The sequence below is a fragment of the Engystomops pustulosus genome, chromosome 8 (assembly GCF_040894005.1).
Source record: "Engystomops pustulosus chromosome 8, aEngPut4.maternal, whole genome shotgun sequence".
NCBI classification, from domain to species: domain Eukaryota; kingdom Metazoa; phylum Chordata; class Amphibia; order Anura; family Leptodactylidae; genus Engystomops; species Engystomops pustulosus.
Window position 1 is genome coordinate 38,975,948 of NC_092418.1, and position 16,204 is coordinate 38,992,151.

General features: G+C 40.1%; 1 protein-coding gene across 2 annotated transcripts in view; it reads left to right on the top strand.

Moving 5' to 3' along the window:
• LOC140075161 (uncharacterized) overlaps positions 1-16,204 on the top strand; it is a 167,907-nt gene that overhangs the window by 133,807 nt on the left and 17,896 nt on the right. Inside the window, exons 54-64 of one of the 2 annotated variants that reach the window (XM_072120705.1) lie at positions 237-374; positions 1,871-2,033; positions 2,535-2,656; positions 4,004-4,144; positions 8,236-8,349; positions 9,149-9,277; positions 10,981-11,142; positions 11,226-11,387; positions 11,948-12,116; positions 13,473-13,657; positions 15,958-16,050. In XM_072120705.1, coding sequence (XP_071976806.1) covers positions 237-374; positions 1,871-2,033; positions 2,535-2,656; positions 4,004-4,144; positions 8,236-8,349; positions 9,149-9,277; positions 10,981-11,142; positions 11,226-11,387; positions 11,948-12,116; positions 13,473-13,657; positions 15,958-16,050 — 1,578 coding nt within the window. Of the gene's footprint in view, positions 1-236; positions 375-1,870; positions 2,034-2,534; positions 2,657-4,003; positions 4,145-8,235; positions 8,350-9,148; positions 9,278-10,980; positions 11,143-11,225; positions 11,388-11,947; positions 12,117-13,472; positions 13,658-15,957; positions 16,051-16,204 lie in introns of those variants that run through there. The other variant, XM_072120707.1, reaches the window with a different exon arrangement.

Consider the following 16,204-nt stretch of genomic DNA (forward strand, 5'->3'; position numbering starts at 1 on the left):
TATATGTATATCTACATTACTTCCCATGTATTACTTGCCAAGTATTTATTTCATAGTATTTATGGGGATGGTTCCTCAACTAGCGCAACACTGAATATGACCTATATCAAGGAGCGATGTGTACTTATTCTTTACCGGTTAATCCAGCATAGACGTGATAATTCACAAAAATTGTGAAGGATGGAAGTCCATTTTTTACTTACGTATTGATACAAAAACCTCCACTTATTATTTAGGTCGCCTACACATCAAATGAGGCAGAAGGAAAGCTTTATGTCGGTATTGAGGAAAAAGAATTGAACTTCTCATCAAAGATCCATTTCACTGAAAACGCATGTTTGAACATTCTACAATTCAAGCATTCTTTACTACAGGTAGGTAATCTAATATATCTGATAGTCCAGAACCTAAGGGGATCTTACCATGCATATGCTTCTATACCAGGAGCGTTTTAATCAGCCTATAAATTAAAAAGAACCTGTCAGAAGAAATTGACCAAATTAACCATAATCAGTATTGTAAAGCGCTACGGAATTTGATGGCGCTTTATAAATAAAGATTATTATTATCACAGTATCATAGTAAAAAAAAAGTCCAATCTATACATTATACTGCGTTGATCCAGAAGGCAACAACCCTGCATGGTTGATGCCAAGTGGCCCAAAGCAGGGAAAAATTCCTTTCCGATATTTCCGATATTTACTTATATTGCGGTCAAAATAACTCCCTGGATCAACAGAAACTACTAATAAAAAGTTTTATTCCCATACAATGTGATATTATCATATGGGAATAGAATACTTTCCACATTATGTTTCTTTCATGTCCCACTAAAGTGACATTGTCTCGAAAATAATGTTTGAAGTGAGATGTAAATTGGTTGTATAAAGTCAGGGAGGCAGAGAGTTCAGCGCTGATGTCAAGCTCTCCTTGCCTTAGAATGCCTCGTTCTGGTGGACTTTTCATGTTCTTTTCAGTGCAAACTGCTTGCACATGTGTGCCGCACTTAACCATTTGGTGTGGCGGCTGCACTATTCTTCACAAGACACAAATTTCTTAAATGAAAGGGGTGTCCCGGTGATCAGTGGGAACGTGCGCCACATTTATCATGCAAAGTCCGACAGAAGTGTGTTGCTAGTCCCATGTTAAAAAGTGCACCAAAAAAAAAAAAAAAGATTGGTGGGGGGTACTAGATTCATGAAGAACAGGTGCCACAAATCATGAATCTGGCGCCCCTGCACTCTACACAGGAAAAACTGCAGACTGCACTGTTTTTAGTAAATTTAGGTCATTAACTTCATTGCTAAATTCTCTTTATACAACAAATTTACATCTCAATTCAAAGTAGATTCTCTGGATGCTGCCATTACACAGGTCCATAAAAGGAAGACTATCTCGAAGGTATTGAGCTGCTTCACAACTAACCGATAGCAGTTTATTATAGTATGAAAATAAGAAGGTACACTGCACTAAAAGATAACAGGGCTTGGAATAAAAGGACATTGGTATTGATGCACTGCTCAGACGCACTATTGTTTCGAATCACATTAGCGTTTATTAAAGTGAAACACCAAACTTTTCCTATCTTCCAGTGGAGATAGGAGATGCATATACTCCAGCAATATCAGTATCTGGACCTGACAAAGGGAACGGTGTGTTCTTGAAATGCGTTGTCCCATTCGTCTGACTTATGTGATTTTAAACAATATTACATATTATACCCAATCTAGACACACACAGAAGTTTATTAGGTCAGTTTATGCTGACAGGTTCCCTTTAAAGCAATGAACTTTAATCTAAAAAGCTGATACGAGTAAATCCTGTGTAATCTGGCACTTACTAACTGTATAAAACGTTCTTCATTTTCCAGTTGAGGAACCTTCCAGCTCTAATAGAAATGAGGACTTTTTATGAAAAAAAAACCAAAACAGCTGCTCTTGACCATAAAACCATTTGGGGCAGAAAAGAACTAAAGCTGTCGGGAACTTACACTGGACACTTTCCAAAGTTATCTGGAGGACATGAGATAACAGGTAAGATATCTTTGTCAGGTAATAGCAGGTGTCATCATCAATAAGGATGAACCGTGGTGGAAAAATACACAGTATGGGGCACATTTACTAAGGACGGTGCACAGTTTTCTGTCCAACTTTGCACATTCTTTCATGTGTAAACTGCTTGCACAGGTATTTAAGAAGTGTCAGTCCCACATATGTCGCACGCGACTCGTTTGTGTTGCGGCTGCACTATACCCAACGCAACACAAAATTCTACACTGAAATCGGCGTTCCAATGCTCAGACGGATCGTACAACACATTTATCATGCAGCGTCCGACAGAATTGTGTTGCACGCTTTATGTTAATGGTGCACCAAAAAATGTTGGTCCACTCTGTTGGGTCTTTGTAGGGGTTGCTAGAATCATGAACAATGGCTGACACAATTCAAGAATCTGGCGCCCTCTGCCCACTACACAGGCAAACTGCACGTAGTGATAAATGTGCCCCTATGAGTTTGTTTTTTCTTGTGTTCCAGGGGAGTTTTCCCAGTCTCTTGTTCCGGCAGCTCTGCGGCAGGTCAATGTCAATATCAAAATAGAGCACTCAAATCACAACCATCAAGATCATATCAGTATTGTGTGGAATGTTAAAAACCAGGTATCATATCTATCTAATGTGAATTTTGTTGTATGATTAAATTGCATAGGTGTCACATGGTTTTCCACTGGACTAGTGGGGGTCTAACTCCTGACACCCCCTGTTTGAAGAGTCTGTGCTGCTTAGGAGGCTACTGCTTATTCTTACATAGAAAGATAAACGAGTTAGTAGAAATATGTTATTGATGCAGATTTGTTGTGGCACTGGAAACAGTCAACAAGCATGTTGTCAGACAGCATTAACATGTTACTTGAGCTCGTTTAATACATAAAGTATGGTTGGGATTACCTTTATAGTAGGTGAGTAAATGTGAAATTTGTCACGCCATGAACTAGAAGGGTATCTCACCATACTTCATTTCCACTACGAAGCCTATAGAATTAGGAATATACCTGCAGACATTAGATGTGTCAGATATATGAAACACATAGTGGTGGTGACCAAGATTATGTTACCATAATATGGTAAAATCCCCAGAATAGTCAAGGATTTGAAAAGTGGCGAATGCCTGTGGTTATTTGTTAGGGGAGCTCAGGAGCTTTACTTGGCTCCCTCTAGTGGTAGCTCCAGAAAGCCAACAATTTATTTTTGACATAGAATACCATGGAGCTCTGAGCTTTGTAAAGATTTGTAATCAAATAAGTCAGTTATCATAAACTATTAATATAGAAACATATATTTTAATCCAAGGACTCCCACTTTTCATTGGCACAGGATGCGGATACCTGAAGATGGTATTGGATAAGATGGGGGGGTTGTTTATGAATGATTACTTTAGTCTTCCTTTGGTCTTTCTAAATCCAAACCTATGTAATACACAATTGCGCTATTTACTTTGAACAATATAATGAGAGTGGCATTGTTATGGGAGTTGCAAAGGACTCCACAGCCCCCTCAATACTATGAGAACGGTCAATCTGTGGAATAGCCTGCCTCAGGCGCTGGTCACAACAGGGACAGCAGAGAGTTTCAAGAAGGGTCTAGATGCCTTTCTAAACCTAAATAACATTGATGGTTATGTTACATAGAATTGTTTCCCCTAAATCCCTCCCTCATCCAATCCCTTCCCCTCCTTGGTTGAACTTGATGGACAAGTGTCTTTTTTCAACCGTATAAACTATGAAACTATGAATATACTGATGAGATAGGAATATCTTAAACTAACCCAGTCACTGCCTAAAGCACCAGGAATACTGTAATAAACCCCCTTATTGCCATGGACCACCTAATCCTTTCATATTCCTAGATCACCACCAATCCTCACATTTACCCCATCACTGACCTTGATCACCAAGAGTGCTGTATATGACATGTAACATTTAATGACTTCCATGTTTCTTTCTGAAGGTCAACCTTTCCTCTTCTCTAAAGATCGCGAAGGAACGTCTGTACTACAGAGCCGGCTTCTCACATCCTTTCAGTTTTGCTATAAAAGAGATGGAAGTGGGTTCTTTATCAGAATGGAAAAACAATCAATATGATCAGAAGGTAAAGATATGTGTTTATAAAGAATTCTGTGTATATTTAAAAACTAAGTTCAAATGTGATCATATAACAAAGATGGTTATGTACAGGTAGAGACACAGATGTCAACCATCCTGGATCCAGCATCAAATATATTCCAAAAGGAAAAGATTAGTCAGCTCAACTGATTGCCTTGGATCCGTAGTTTAAAATCTGAAGCCTAATGACCCACATATTCCAAAATAGAGGCGACACCAGACACAACGGAATTCTCAAGGCGTTTGAATGAAACAGGTCTTCTTCATTATGAAAACATTGTACATACAACAGATATGATACATGTAGACTGATCAACGCTAAGCATCCTAATCATGATCTAACTACGACATTTCTGAATTTCAGATATGATATGAGGTCTTCTGCAAGTATAGCTATGTGTCAGTATCCTCTTCTCCCTGTGACCTCAGCCATTCTCAAACCCAGGCACCCCAGCTTGAACGCAGCGGCAGTCACACACTTCACTGCTGTCCATTTATCTGTGTAGGAATGCATGAAATATGGAGTAGTGTAGAAGCTCCTCTATAGCAATCCCATAGAGATGAACACACATGTCTGCCGGTCACCCCTTTAAATTGGGGTATACAAGACCCCTGTTATTGTTATCTGCGAGGGTATCTTCCTTATCCTCTTGATAAGATGAGATAAGATAAGATAAGATAAGATAATCCTTTATTAGTCCCACAGTGGGGAAGTTCACAGCGTTACAGCAGCAGAGAGGGTACAGAGAGTAAAGTACAAACTATGACAACAATAATATTAGGGATAAATGAACAAAAATAAAAGGGGGATAAAAAGACAAAAAAGAGACAAGCAATGATCGGCAGTTTGATGTTTAGTCTGTGGATGGGACCTGCAGGGACTGGTTAGGTGGGGGGCGCAGGTTACTTCTGTTTGGGCCTTGTTTGTTGAACAGCCTGATGGCAGCGGGGAGGAATGACTTACGATAACGCTCCCTCTCACACTTGGGGTGAAGCAGTCGGTCACTGAATGTGCTCCCCAATGCCACCACAGTCTCATGCAAGGGATGGGAGCTATTCTCCAGAATAGACTTCAACTTACACAGTGTCCTCCTCTCAGCTACCACCTGCACTGTGTCAAGAGGACCCCCCAGGACAGAACTGGCTTGTAGAAAACAAAATGTAAGAAATACATTTGGCTTGTAGAAAACCCGTTTTAATTTACATTAAAAGTAGTAAGATCTTTTGGATTACAGTATTCTTCATCTTCTCTTCCTCATTTTATCTGCAGTTGATATTACATCAGGAGATCAATCTGCACACGATACAGTGATTAGGAAATATTATTGCTGCATGATATTAATTTCTTCACAAACCATAACGGCCAAAGCACCCACATGGGAAAGTGCCATCAGAAAATGTCCTATTTTTAAATACATGTATTTGTTATTGAACACGTTTATTAAGAAAATTACACATTTTATTCATACTCTATGTGAATATTTGTAGAAGTGATCAGGGTATTCTTTTCAAGTCTTGAAGATAAATCATGAAGTAGATTTTTAAGAAAAATAGGCTTTGAAAATTATGCAATGAGCCTGAAGGGCTTTAGGCTCCATAGATGTTAATTGTGCCTGGAGCAACTCAGGCTCATTTGCATAATTTTAAAATGCTTTATTTAAAAAAACAACAACAGGACATTAGAGATAAATGAAGAGCACACAGCAAGATGTAGGTGTACTTGTTTTACAATCCTTCATCCTGGTGGTGATCCTAGTGATGTTCTTAAAAAAAAAATATATATATAAAAGAAGTAATATCTGTCTTTCTGTTCTAGCTATAAATATCAAGCAGAAAACCAGTACAAAATCTGATCAAAAACTGTTTATTTTGTAGTTAAGTATAATCCTGAAATATTCCAGTTCACTCTATTAATTTAAGGAAATCTACCAGTACAATCCAGCATAATAATCCAGGGGCACTTGCTGATAGATATATTTGTTATGGCCTCCTTCCTGCTAAAATCGACTTTTAAAATTATGATAATGAGTCTGAAGGGCTATGGAGGGTGTTAGCAGAGCCCTCCATGAGTCCTTCTGTGCTGTAGCTTAAAGCTTCACAGGCTGTTACAGTGTCTCACCCCCCTGCTCTCTCAGCACTTCCCACTCCCTCTGATGTAATATTACTGCACAGCACAGAGTGAGAGGGTGGAAGTCCTGCACAGTGTAAAAGTCAGTGAAACTGCAGCAGTAACACATATTTTTAAAAGTTGATTTTAGAAGAAGAGGCCATAGATAACAAATATAAGAAGATTGCCACATTCACAGTGCCTATGAGTGAGTGTGTCTGGTTTGTTATTCTTGATGGTAGATTTCCTTTAAGACTTATAAAAGGCTGATACCTCCTGCATTGTAGAGATCACTTTTCGGTTTCCCTATTCAATAAATCAAAATTTTTACATGAACGAAGAAACTAAATTCATATAAACAGTGTATATACACTCACCGGCCACTTTATTAGGTACACCATGCTAGTAACGGGTTGGACCCCCTTTTGCCTTCAGAACTGCCTCAATTCTTCGTGGCATAGATTCAACAAGGTGCTGAAAGCATTCCTAAGAGATTTTGGTCCATATTGACATGATGGCATCACACAGTTGCCGCAGATTTGTCGGCTGCACATCCATGATGCGAATCTCCCGTTCAACCACATCCCAAAGATGCTCTATTGGATTGAGATCTGGTGACTGTGGAGGCCATTTGAGTACAGTGAACTCATTGTCATGTTCAAGAAACCAGTCTGAGATGATTCCAGCTTTATGACATGGCGCATTATCCTGCTGAAAGTAACCATCAGATGTTACAGGGTACATTGTGGTCATAAAGGGATGGACATGGTCAGCAACAATACTCAGGTAGGCTGTGGCGTTGCAACGATGCTCAATTGGTAACAAGGGGCCAAAGAGTGCCAAGAAAATATTCCCCACACCATGACACCACCACCACCAGCCTGAACCGTTGATACAAGGCAGGATGGATCCATGCTTTCATGTTGTTGACGCCAAATTCTGACCCTACCATCCGAATGTCGCAGCAGAAATCGAGACTCATCAGACAAGGCAACGTTTTTCCAATCTTCTACTGTCCAATTTCGATGAGCTTGTGCAAATTGTAGCCTCAGTTTCCTGTTCTTAGCTGAAAGGAGTGGCACCCGGTGTGGTCTTCTGCTGCTGTAGCCCATCTGCCTCAAAGTTCGACGTACTGTGCTTTCAGAGATGCTCTTCTGCCTACCTTGGTTGTAACGGGTGGCGATTTGAGTCACTGTTACCTTTCTATCAGCTCGAACCAGTCTGCCCATTCTCCTCTGACCTCTGGCATCAGCAAGGCATTTCCGCCCACAGAACTGCCGCTCACTGGATGTAAACCCTAGAGATGGTTGTGCGTGAAAATCCCAGTAGATCAGCAGTTTCTGAAATAGTCAGACCAGCCCTTCTGGCACCAACAACCATGCCACGTTCAAAGGCACTCAAATCACCTTTCTTCCCCATACTGATACTCGGTTTGAACTGCAGGAGATTGTCTTGACCATGTCTACATGCCTAAATGCAGTGAGTTGCTGCCATGTGATTGGCTGATTAGAAATTAAGTGTTAACGAACAGTTGGACAGGTGTACCTAATAAAGTGGCCGGTGAGTGTATGTGTTTAAGAGTACAATTTTTCAGCTCATGACCAAGAGGTATAAAAATCCAAACTACAGATATCAGGAAGAAGATTACCTTCAATACAGTTTCACGATATACATTTCGAAAGGACCAGACCATAACATTTCCCTAACTTTAGGTAACCGAATCCAGGTTGTATTTTCAGAATGAACATAATTTGACCTAAACACTTGTAAAAAGCAAAAACAGGACCCCTCTGTAATCCCATTTCAATTGAGTTGCTGGTCGCATGTGTGCTCCTTCTTTCACTTCAATATAAGTGAAAGTCTATGGGACTTCTGTAACAGTACTTATTGCTAAACCAGTAACGTACAGTACATGACATATATATGAATGCTGTTTTTGAATTATTTCCTTACAATTTTTATGTGTTTAGACTCATCTTGCTTGGAACAAAGGGCTTCCCGTCAACATCACAGTCTCCTTAGAGGACACGGTTTCAGATCTCACTAGTGTATGGAGAGCCTGTGTGGACATTTTACCAGGTCAGGTAGGAATTGTGTGTTTGCAAAATGTTTACATATATATTTGTATTGTTTTTTTTAAATATATTTTTCTATGCTTTTTAATGCATGAATGACTGAAAATGTGTACAGTAGAATAAGTGGCTGATACTGTAGAAGATAAAAATGTTTTTTATCCATAACATTTAAATGTAAGAGCCTCCTGTGCTTTATATTGGGTCTATACACATGACTTAACTTTTCATGGTTATCCCACACAAAAGTTGTTAGGGGAAGTGGTCACCTGAATGAGTAAGTGTAGGCCATACTGGTAGGTGGGGAACTAAGTGTCCCTCCATCTAAAATGTATTTATGTGCACAATGAATGATGTCTACTTTTTTGTCCGGGGCGTAACTAGGTGAGACAGGGCCCCATAGCAGACTTCTGAATGGGCCCCCCTTCCCCCTTAAAAATATATATATTAGTATACTCACACATGTGAGCTACAATCACACACAGTATATACACAAACACAGTATCATACACACAGACATGCAGCATATACACATATACATACACATAACATATGCACACATATACAGTAATCATACATCACACAAGCACACAGAATATACACACCCAATACCCCCAGATGTTTGGGCCCCCTGACACTGTGGGCCCCACAGCAGCTGCTAAAGTTGCTACCCCTACAATTACATCCCTGTTATTGTCTACAATATTAAAGAAATGCTCAGTTACACATATCATAACCTATGTAGATGTCTCTTATGTCTGGTGTCACAGAATTTCCAGTAATAAGTCATATCATGTCCTCCTTGCTACAGATGCAGCACTTCCTGATCCCCAGAAATATTCTCCTTTGTGGATATTTAGAGAAAACATCAAACATGTTTCAGGAGAATCTGAACCTAATGTGGAATGAGAAAAAAGTTGTGCAAAGTTTATTGTACAAGGTAAACTAATATTCAAGTGTAAATCCTAGTAAATCCAGAAAATTCCATTGTTTTTCTCAAGATACTCTAAAATACATTTCCTAGCAGCTAATCACATGAAAGGAGACGTTCTTTATACAACCTATATTTAGATTTTATATGGAAGTCACAGTTTCGAAACAGTTGTACTAAAGCCTCCACATGTCAAACCCTCCTATAGCCTAAACTGCTATAATGTCTCACAGGGCTATGTTCACCTCTTCATTAATCTGGCGTAAGCATAGAACTACTGCTAGTACAAAACGGCGCAAAGCCAGATTCATGACTCTGGGATTTAGCAATTCTTGTAGGTACTCTAGTCACCTGCTGGTGTATGTGCTGGGACTTTTTATGCATTTTGAGACTTTTTTGGGGGAATTTTGGAAAAAAAAAATCCCACACAGCAATTAGAGCTAACGAACATTTATTTATGGACACATTAATGGATTTCATACGCAGGGGTGTAACCCTTCCTGCTTCAGCTTCACAGGCTTCTCCCCCTCTACTCCCTCAGCACTCCCTCCTCCTTCTGCCTGATGTAATCTCACTGCAGCAGTTTCAGTGCACAGAGGAAAGGGGAAGTGCTCCTACACAATGCAACAATCTGTAAAAATGCAGCACAGAGGGGCTCTGGTAACATCTCCCAGAGCCCTTCAGACTCATTAGCATAATTGTTAAAGTGGATTTTAGAAGGAAGGAAGCCATGGTTAACAAATACAAGAAGATTACCACAGTCACTTTTCCAGGATCTATTAGTAATAGTCTCTGGTTTATCATGCTGGATTAGGATGGTAGATTTTCTGATATGCCACCAAGAACATTAGTGGCAAATCAGACATATTTCTGTATTATTTTCTAGTTTTGGTAATGCTCCAAAAAACATTTTTTTTTTTGCTTATGATAGTGACTACCATGGTGCACCCGCAGCATTGCATCAGCCTCCAGACAAACTTGCAAAATGAACTACTTCTCATGCGTCACTCCTGCCCTCCATTCATCCTTCCCTTAATGCTTTGTGACACTGACTCCAGCACAGTTGGATCTTTTTCTCCAATAGTAACCTGTCCAGTGCTCCATGTTTCAGCACCCAATATACCTGGAGCAGAAAGTTTGACACAACCCACCTGAATGCAGAGAGTCTGAGTAGCATCCTGGATGCAGAGATGTTTAGTACCAATTGCTTGGGGATGGTTTGAGCTAGATAGTTGGGAGAAGTGGCAAAAGATCCTCTCATTTTATGTTTAGTTGTCACCATTCAGAACATTACAGGATACATATCACAGTATCCTGACAGCCTCTTGTGATCATGTGATTGTTAACATGCCAGAAATAGGCGGTAGTCTAAGAACTGCCTTAATCATGTAAGAAGGGTGGCGGCAGGAGGAACAGAAGAGCACACTCCCAGTAGTAAAAGAAAAACCATAAAAACTTTGGCATAAGTCAGGGGGTCATAGCCCTAATTCTGGGAATTGCAGGTCTCAGAAGGGAACAAGACATTATGGCTAATCCTGTGGCTATGTCATAATATACAAAATGAGAATACCCTTTCACTGTGCTTTGTTCTTCCGTTTATTTTGGCCTCAGAGAAGCCGTTGCATTAGATCCTGTAAATGTTAGTAACTTTTTGCTATCTTTATTAGTAATGCCATATTGCTATGTTTGTTTTTTATTCCTTGTGATGCTAGAGAGATAACACGTTGGATCCTGACAGTCTCCAGCTAGAAGCCACATTTGAAAACATCTTTATAGTTGGCTGTGGCAAACAACATATTCTGACCAAAATAGACACGAATTACATGAACATGATGAACCACATCCTGAAGCTGGAAGTCTGTGATCTTCCACATGTAAGCCGGCCTTCGGTTATTGCGATTTCACAAATCTCCATTATTCTTCCTTCCAGTAAAGATTTGTTCAATTTTATTCCTAGCCAATTGTTTTATCTGGAAACCATCGTCTCGGCAAGGAGGAGCTTTTCCAATCAAAGATACAGCTAAGTGTCTCGGCGGATGAGGTGGATGACACAATACTGGTTTTGGCCTTGCATGATTATGGGGAAAGACCAGCACAGAATTATTCGCTAAACTTAATGGTAAAAATATAAATTTTAATATCACAATGGCAAATTTATATATTTAAAGGGGGAATTATAGGCCTGAGCATTATTATATTTAAAAAATGAGAAGGGCAAGGGACACAAACCAGATTATGAGCCCTAAATGCCTGTGATTTTACCCAGTGTTAGAAAGTAATAGTTGTCCTTATGGAGACTTTGCCAATTAAAGCTGCCTTGCAGGTGTGTGGAGACTTACAACCATTGACGCTCCCCTGGGGATTCTTGTAAATATGCAAATGGGTTTTCTAGGATGGGATAGGGAAAATAATGCCTCTTCTGCTAGCCTGTAAGGCAGCTCCCTTAACATCAAACATGACTTTTAAGAAGCCTAATGACATGATGCGGGATCAAAGCCAAACCAGTATATGTATTCCAGAAAGAACAGATTCCCAACTGTAGACAGCGCTGTTTCGATGTCTTTGCATCTCAACAGCAGAGTGCAGGAAACTGGTTTATCTGAGTGATAGGCTTTTGACCAGGGTTGGGAAGTTAAAGCTCTCCTCAATGAAATCTTACCTAAATGTTGTATATTTCAGTTAACGGCATCAGCTGCGGTTCAGCTTGATTTCAATGGAAAATACCTATCATCTCCTACCATGAGGCAACTATTGCTTGAGGGGAAGTTTCATGATGGTGACAAATGGACTGTGAGTGCTACCCATAAACAGAGATGTCTTCAGCTGCAATTTGGACAGCATGTATCAGGTATTGTTACGACAATGAATTTGTTCTTTACAGAGCTGCAGCTGACGCAGTGCATTTTAGAAATTATAGTCCCTTGTTACTGTCCAAATATTTAATGCACAGCGCCAAATATGGCCAAATATGTGAACTAGAAGTCATCCATGTTCTCTCCGACTATATGTCTAGTTGCAGGAAGAGCAACCTTAAGCTCCTGGGCCTGAACCGAAAATGTTTCAGAGAATCTTCCCAAACATAGGATGATGAAAATTTACCAAAGCTTGCACTGGCATGCGAGATTCGTGGCACAATTCCCCCACACCACCTCCATGCCAAGGGCCACAGAGTGGATGCAGAGCCTGGTGTAGAATGGATTTCGGGCACATTATCTTGCGCCAGATATACTAAGAGACTGAAGACTATTAGTATATCCTGCTAGCCATGCCGGGCATGATGCGCCAGATCTTATCATATACCCCCATTTGAATTTACTATGGATAATACTAATGATGTTGAGTGGCAAGTGGCTCCTCTTAGACACCATAGTCTTGGTACAACTGCACCACCTGTACTCCCTAAACTATATAAGTTTAGAGATAATGGGGGTGATTACCTTATAACTTGGCTGTCATTGTCTTTATGGTTCCCTTTAGTAGGGGATAATTGGGCACAGACTTGTAGGAGATTGTTATGGCGGATACTGTGTACAGGCCTGGATGACTTACTTGAGAGTAAAAATATCAAGAGTTATGGGAAAAAAGACATTTGTTTGAACCTAAATTATAGGTTGGACTTTATGGACCTGCATCTTTTTCCAACCTTATATACTATGATACCATTACATTCATTGGCTGCAGTAGTCATTTCTGGTGCACATTGCACTGCTTACATGAGAAAACAAGCCTCTTGTGAATTGTATATTTAGAGCAAGTGCTCTTTAAAGCACCTCAGAAGACAAATCCATGGCACATAGGGGAAGATTTATCAAAACTGTATTAGTTGCTCATATCAACCAATAACAGCTCAGCTTTTATTTTCCCACAGCAGTTTATACCATGAAAGCTGAGCTCTGACTGGTTGCCATGTGAAACTAGAACAGTTTTCCTCTCAGATGGTTTTGATAAATCTCCCCCATAATGTTTATTCTTTGCTTTAGAACATTAAATGCCAAGCACAGGTCATTGATCAATCTGAAGGTTAAGAACATTATGTTTCTGTTCACACCTATTACATACTATTATTGTACAGTGTCCCTTCTTATAAACTTAATGAGCTCAGCTTCTTGGAGAAATGATTCTACAAAACATCTTTCCACTTGAAGGTTATCGAAGCCACACTGAGTAATATTGCACTTAGTGTTCAACTTCTTGTGTTTCTTAGGAAATTCGGAGGAAAAAGGCATCGAGCTCAGGGCTTGCACGGATTCCAAGCATTTAGCAACAGTGGATACTTATGTGAACACTAACAGAACACTAGAACGATTGGGACATTTTGTCCTTTCTACAGTAAACCAGAGTCTAAGTTTATCTTACCAAGGATGTGGAGAGAACGTTGCCAAAGCTGAGGTACATTATACTTAGGGGTTTGTTATGGTTATGCACATGCTCGGTATTGTCATGGAAGTCCACTTAAAGCCCCTCAGCAAGTATGTATGTGCTGACAAAGGACACACATGAGTCTAGTAATTGTTTGCGTGGCATAAATAGTATGTAGGTGCCCAGACAGGATCCTACTTCATCTACCGTGTAAGAAATTAGATTTATAAAATATGTAAACCATGTACTCTATTGGAATCTACAGAAATTGGCAGTGTTTCAGTATGAGAGAGACTTTTATAAAATTATCAATTGCCTTGAGGTATTAGAGTTACCGGGGGCATGTCATAGGGTCCACCGCAGCTGTAAAAGGCTATAGAAATGCTAGCACCTTAAAGTAAATCTACCATCAAAATCAAGCATGTTAACCAGGAACTTACTCATGGATCCAGACACCATTACTGTGGTAACCTTCTTATATTTGTTATCCATGGCCTCTTTCATTCTACAACTTTTAAAATTGTACTAATGAGCCTTAAGGACTTTCCTGCTCACCCCTCCCCTCTCCATAGCACACTGCCATGCACACAGTGAAAGACAGAGAAAGCCCTGTCGGGAGCCTATTGCCATCTATGTAGACGTATATATACAGCCGCAAACTTGTGGCCACATATACTGTACGTCCTCAAAATGGCATTCTGAATGCACCCTTAGGCTACAGTGACACAATGGGGGTCATTTACTAAGGGCCCGATTCGCGTTTTCCCGACGTGTTACCCGAATATTTCCGATTTGCGCCGATTTCCCCTGAATTGCCCCGGGATTTTGGCGCACGCGATCGTATTGTGGCGCATCGGCGCTGGCATGCACGCAACGGAAATGGGGGGGGCGTGGCCAAACGAAAACCCAACGGATTCAGAAAAACCACCTCATTTAAAAAAAAAAATGTGTCACGGAGCTTGCACTTACCTTCACTAGGAATAGGCTGGTGAACTTGAGTGCGTTCCATTGCTCTTCAGTGCAGCAGCGCCACCTGGTGGACGTCGGAGGAATTGCCTTAATGAATCCCGGCCGGACCCGAATCCACCGCAGAGAACGCGCCGCTGGATCGCGAATGGACCGAGTAAGTAAATCTGCCCCAATGTATGCCATGCCGCTCACCCCCGCCCCTCTCCATAGGGATATATAGCACACAGCGCCATATTCCGGAGAAAGATAGGACATGTTCTAAGGAAGCAGGGGGAGGGTGAGAGTGTTACAGCATGTAAAGCCAGATCACAGAGGGTTTTTGATGTTATATTTTTAAAATTTCATTAACAACAGTATTTATCCCTAAAATTCTTAAACTCAATTTGGAAAATACTGAAAACCAATATTCGATTTGTAAGCCACGTGACATCAAAATAAGTTATGCATTATGAAAATGTAAAGAAGACACATGGGAAATATTATTCAGCCACTAATTCCAAAAATTCCTATTTTTTTTCTTTCTGTAAATAAACGCAAAACTTATCAGCCAACATTTACCACTAAAATGAAGTACAACATGTGAGGAAAAAAAAACCCAATCTCATAATCGCTTAGATAGGTTACAGTGTTCAAAAGTTATATCCATATAAAGCGAAGCATGTCAGAATACAAAAAATGGGGCTGAGCCTTAAGCTATAAAATGGCTACATCTTGAAGGGGTTAATGACCATAACAAAATAGTGTGTTTTACACTAATAAAGAAGAAGTCCACAAGTCTGGTAAGTGCTGCTGTCTTTCTTCATCTATTGGACTATGTTTATCTATCTTAGCGGAGCACCACAAGGAGTGGATCGTTCCTCCTGCTATCTAGGCTCTGCCCAAAGCTGGACTGCCCTGTTCTGAACTGTACCCTGTAATCTTACCTTTTAGGGAATTCATTAATAATGTTCATTTTGAGTTAAATTTTTCCCATTTTTAACCCCCCAAAAATGCAGTCAACATTGCCATACATCTGATGATCGTTGTTCTTAAAGGACTCAATCACATATAGAGTCAATATGGTCAATATAGAGTTAATATGGTCTTGTAGCTGAAGTTCCTGGTCTGTCAGGAAAATCTGTAGCATAAATGCAGAGATATCAATTTTAACTTAACTGCAAATTAGCATTTAGTTGTTACCTAGTTTAACTACCCAGCACCTACCACCCTTAGTTGGCCAATCGTGGCCTAATCTACCATGACCAGACTGAATTGCTCATTTCAAACTTTGACCCAGCTAAGACCCAGCTGTGCCATTGTTTAGTGACCATTTTCACCTTTGGATGTTTAGTAATGATGGATTAAAACACTGTCTCTTTTAGAACCTACTGGGAAGCCTTGCATCAACTTTGAAAATAAGACTCGCAGAAATTAACAAAAAATTTGACGTCTACATTGGAGGAATCCAAAAAACTGTAAGTAGCCTGTAACTTGTTGTAAAGGCTGATACCCTTTATCGCTCATCGCGTCAGCAGGATGTCAGAGACAGCCAGAGACACCAGGAAGAGGGTAGAAGTGGGATATTGTTGTTGTCTGTAGGGGTTAATCAGAGCTACTGGGTCTAATCAG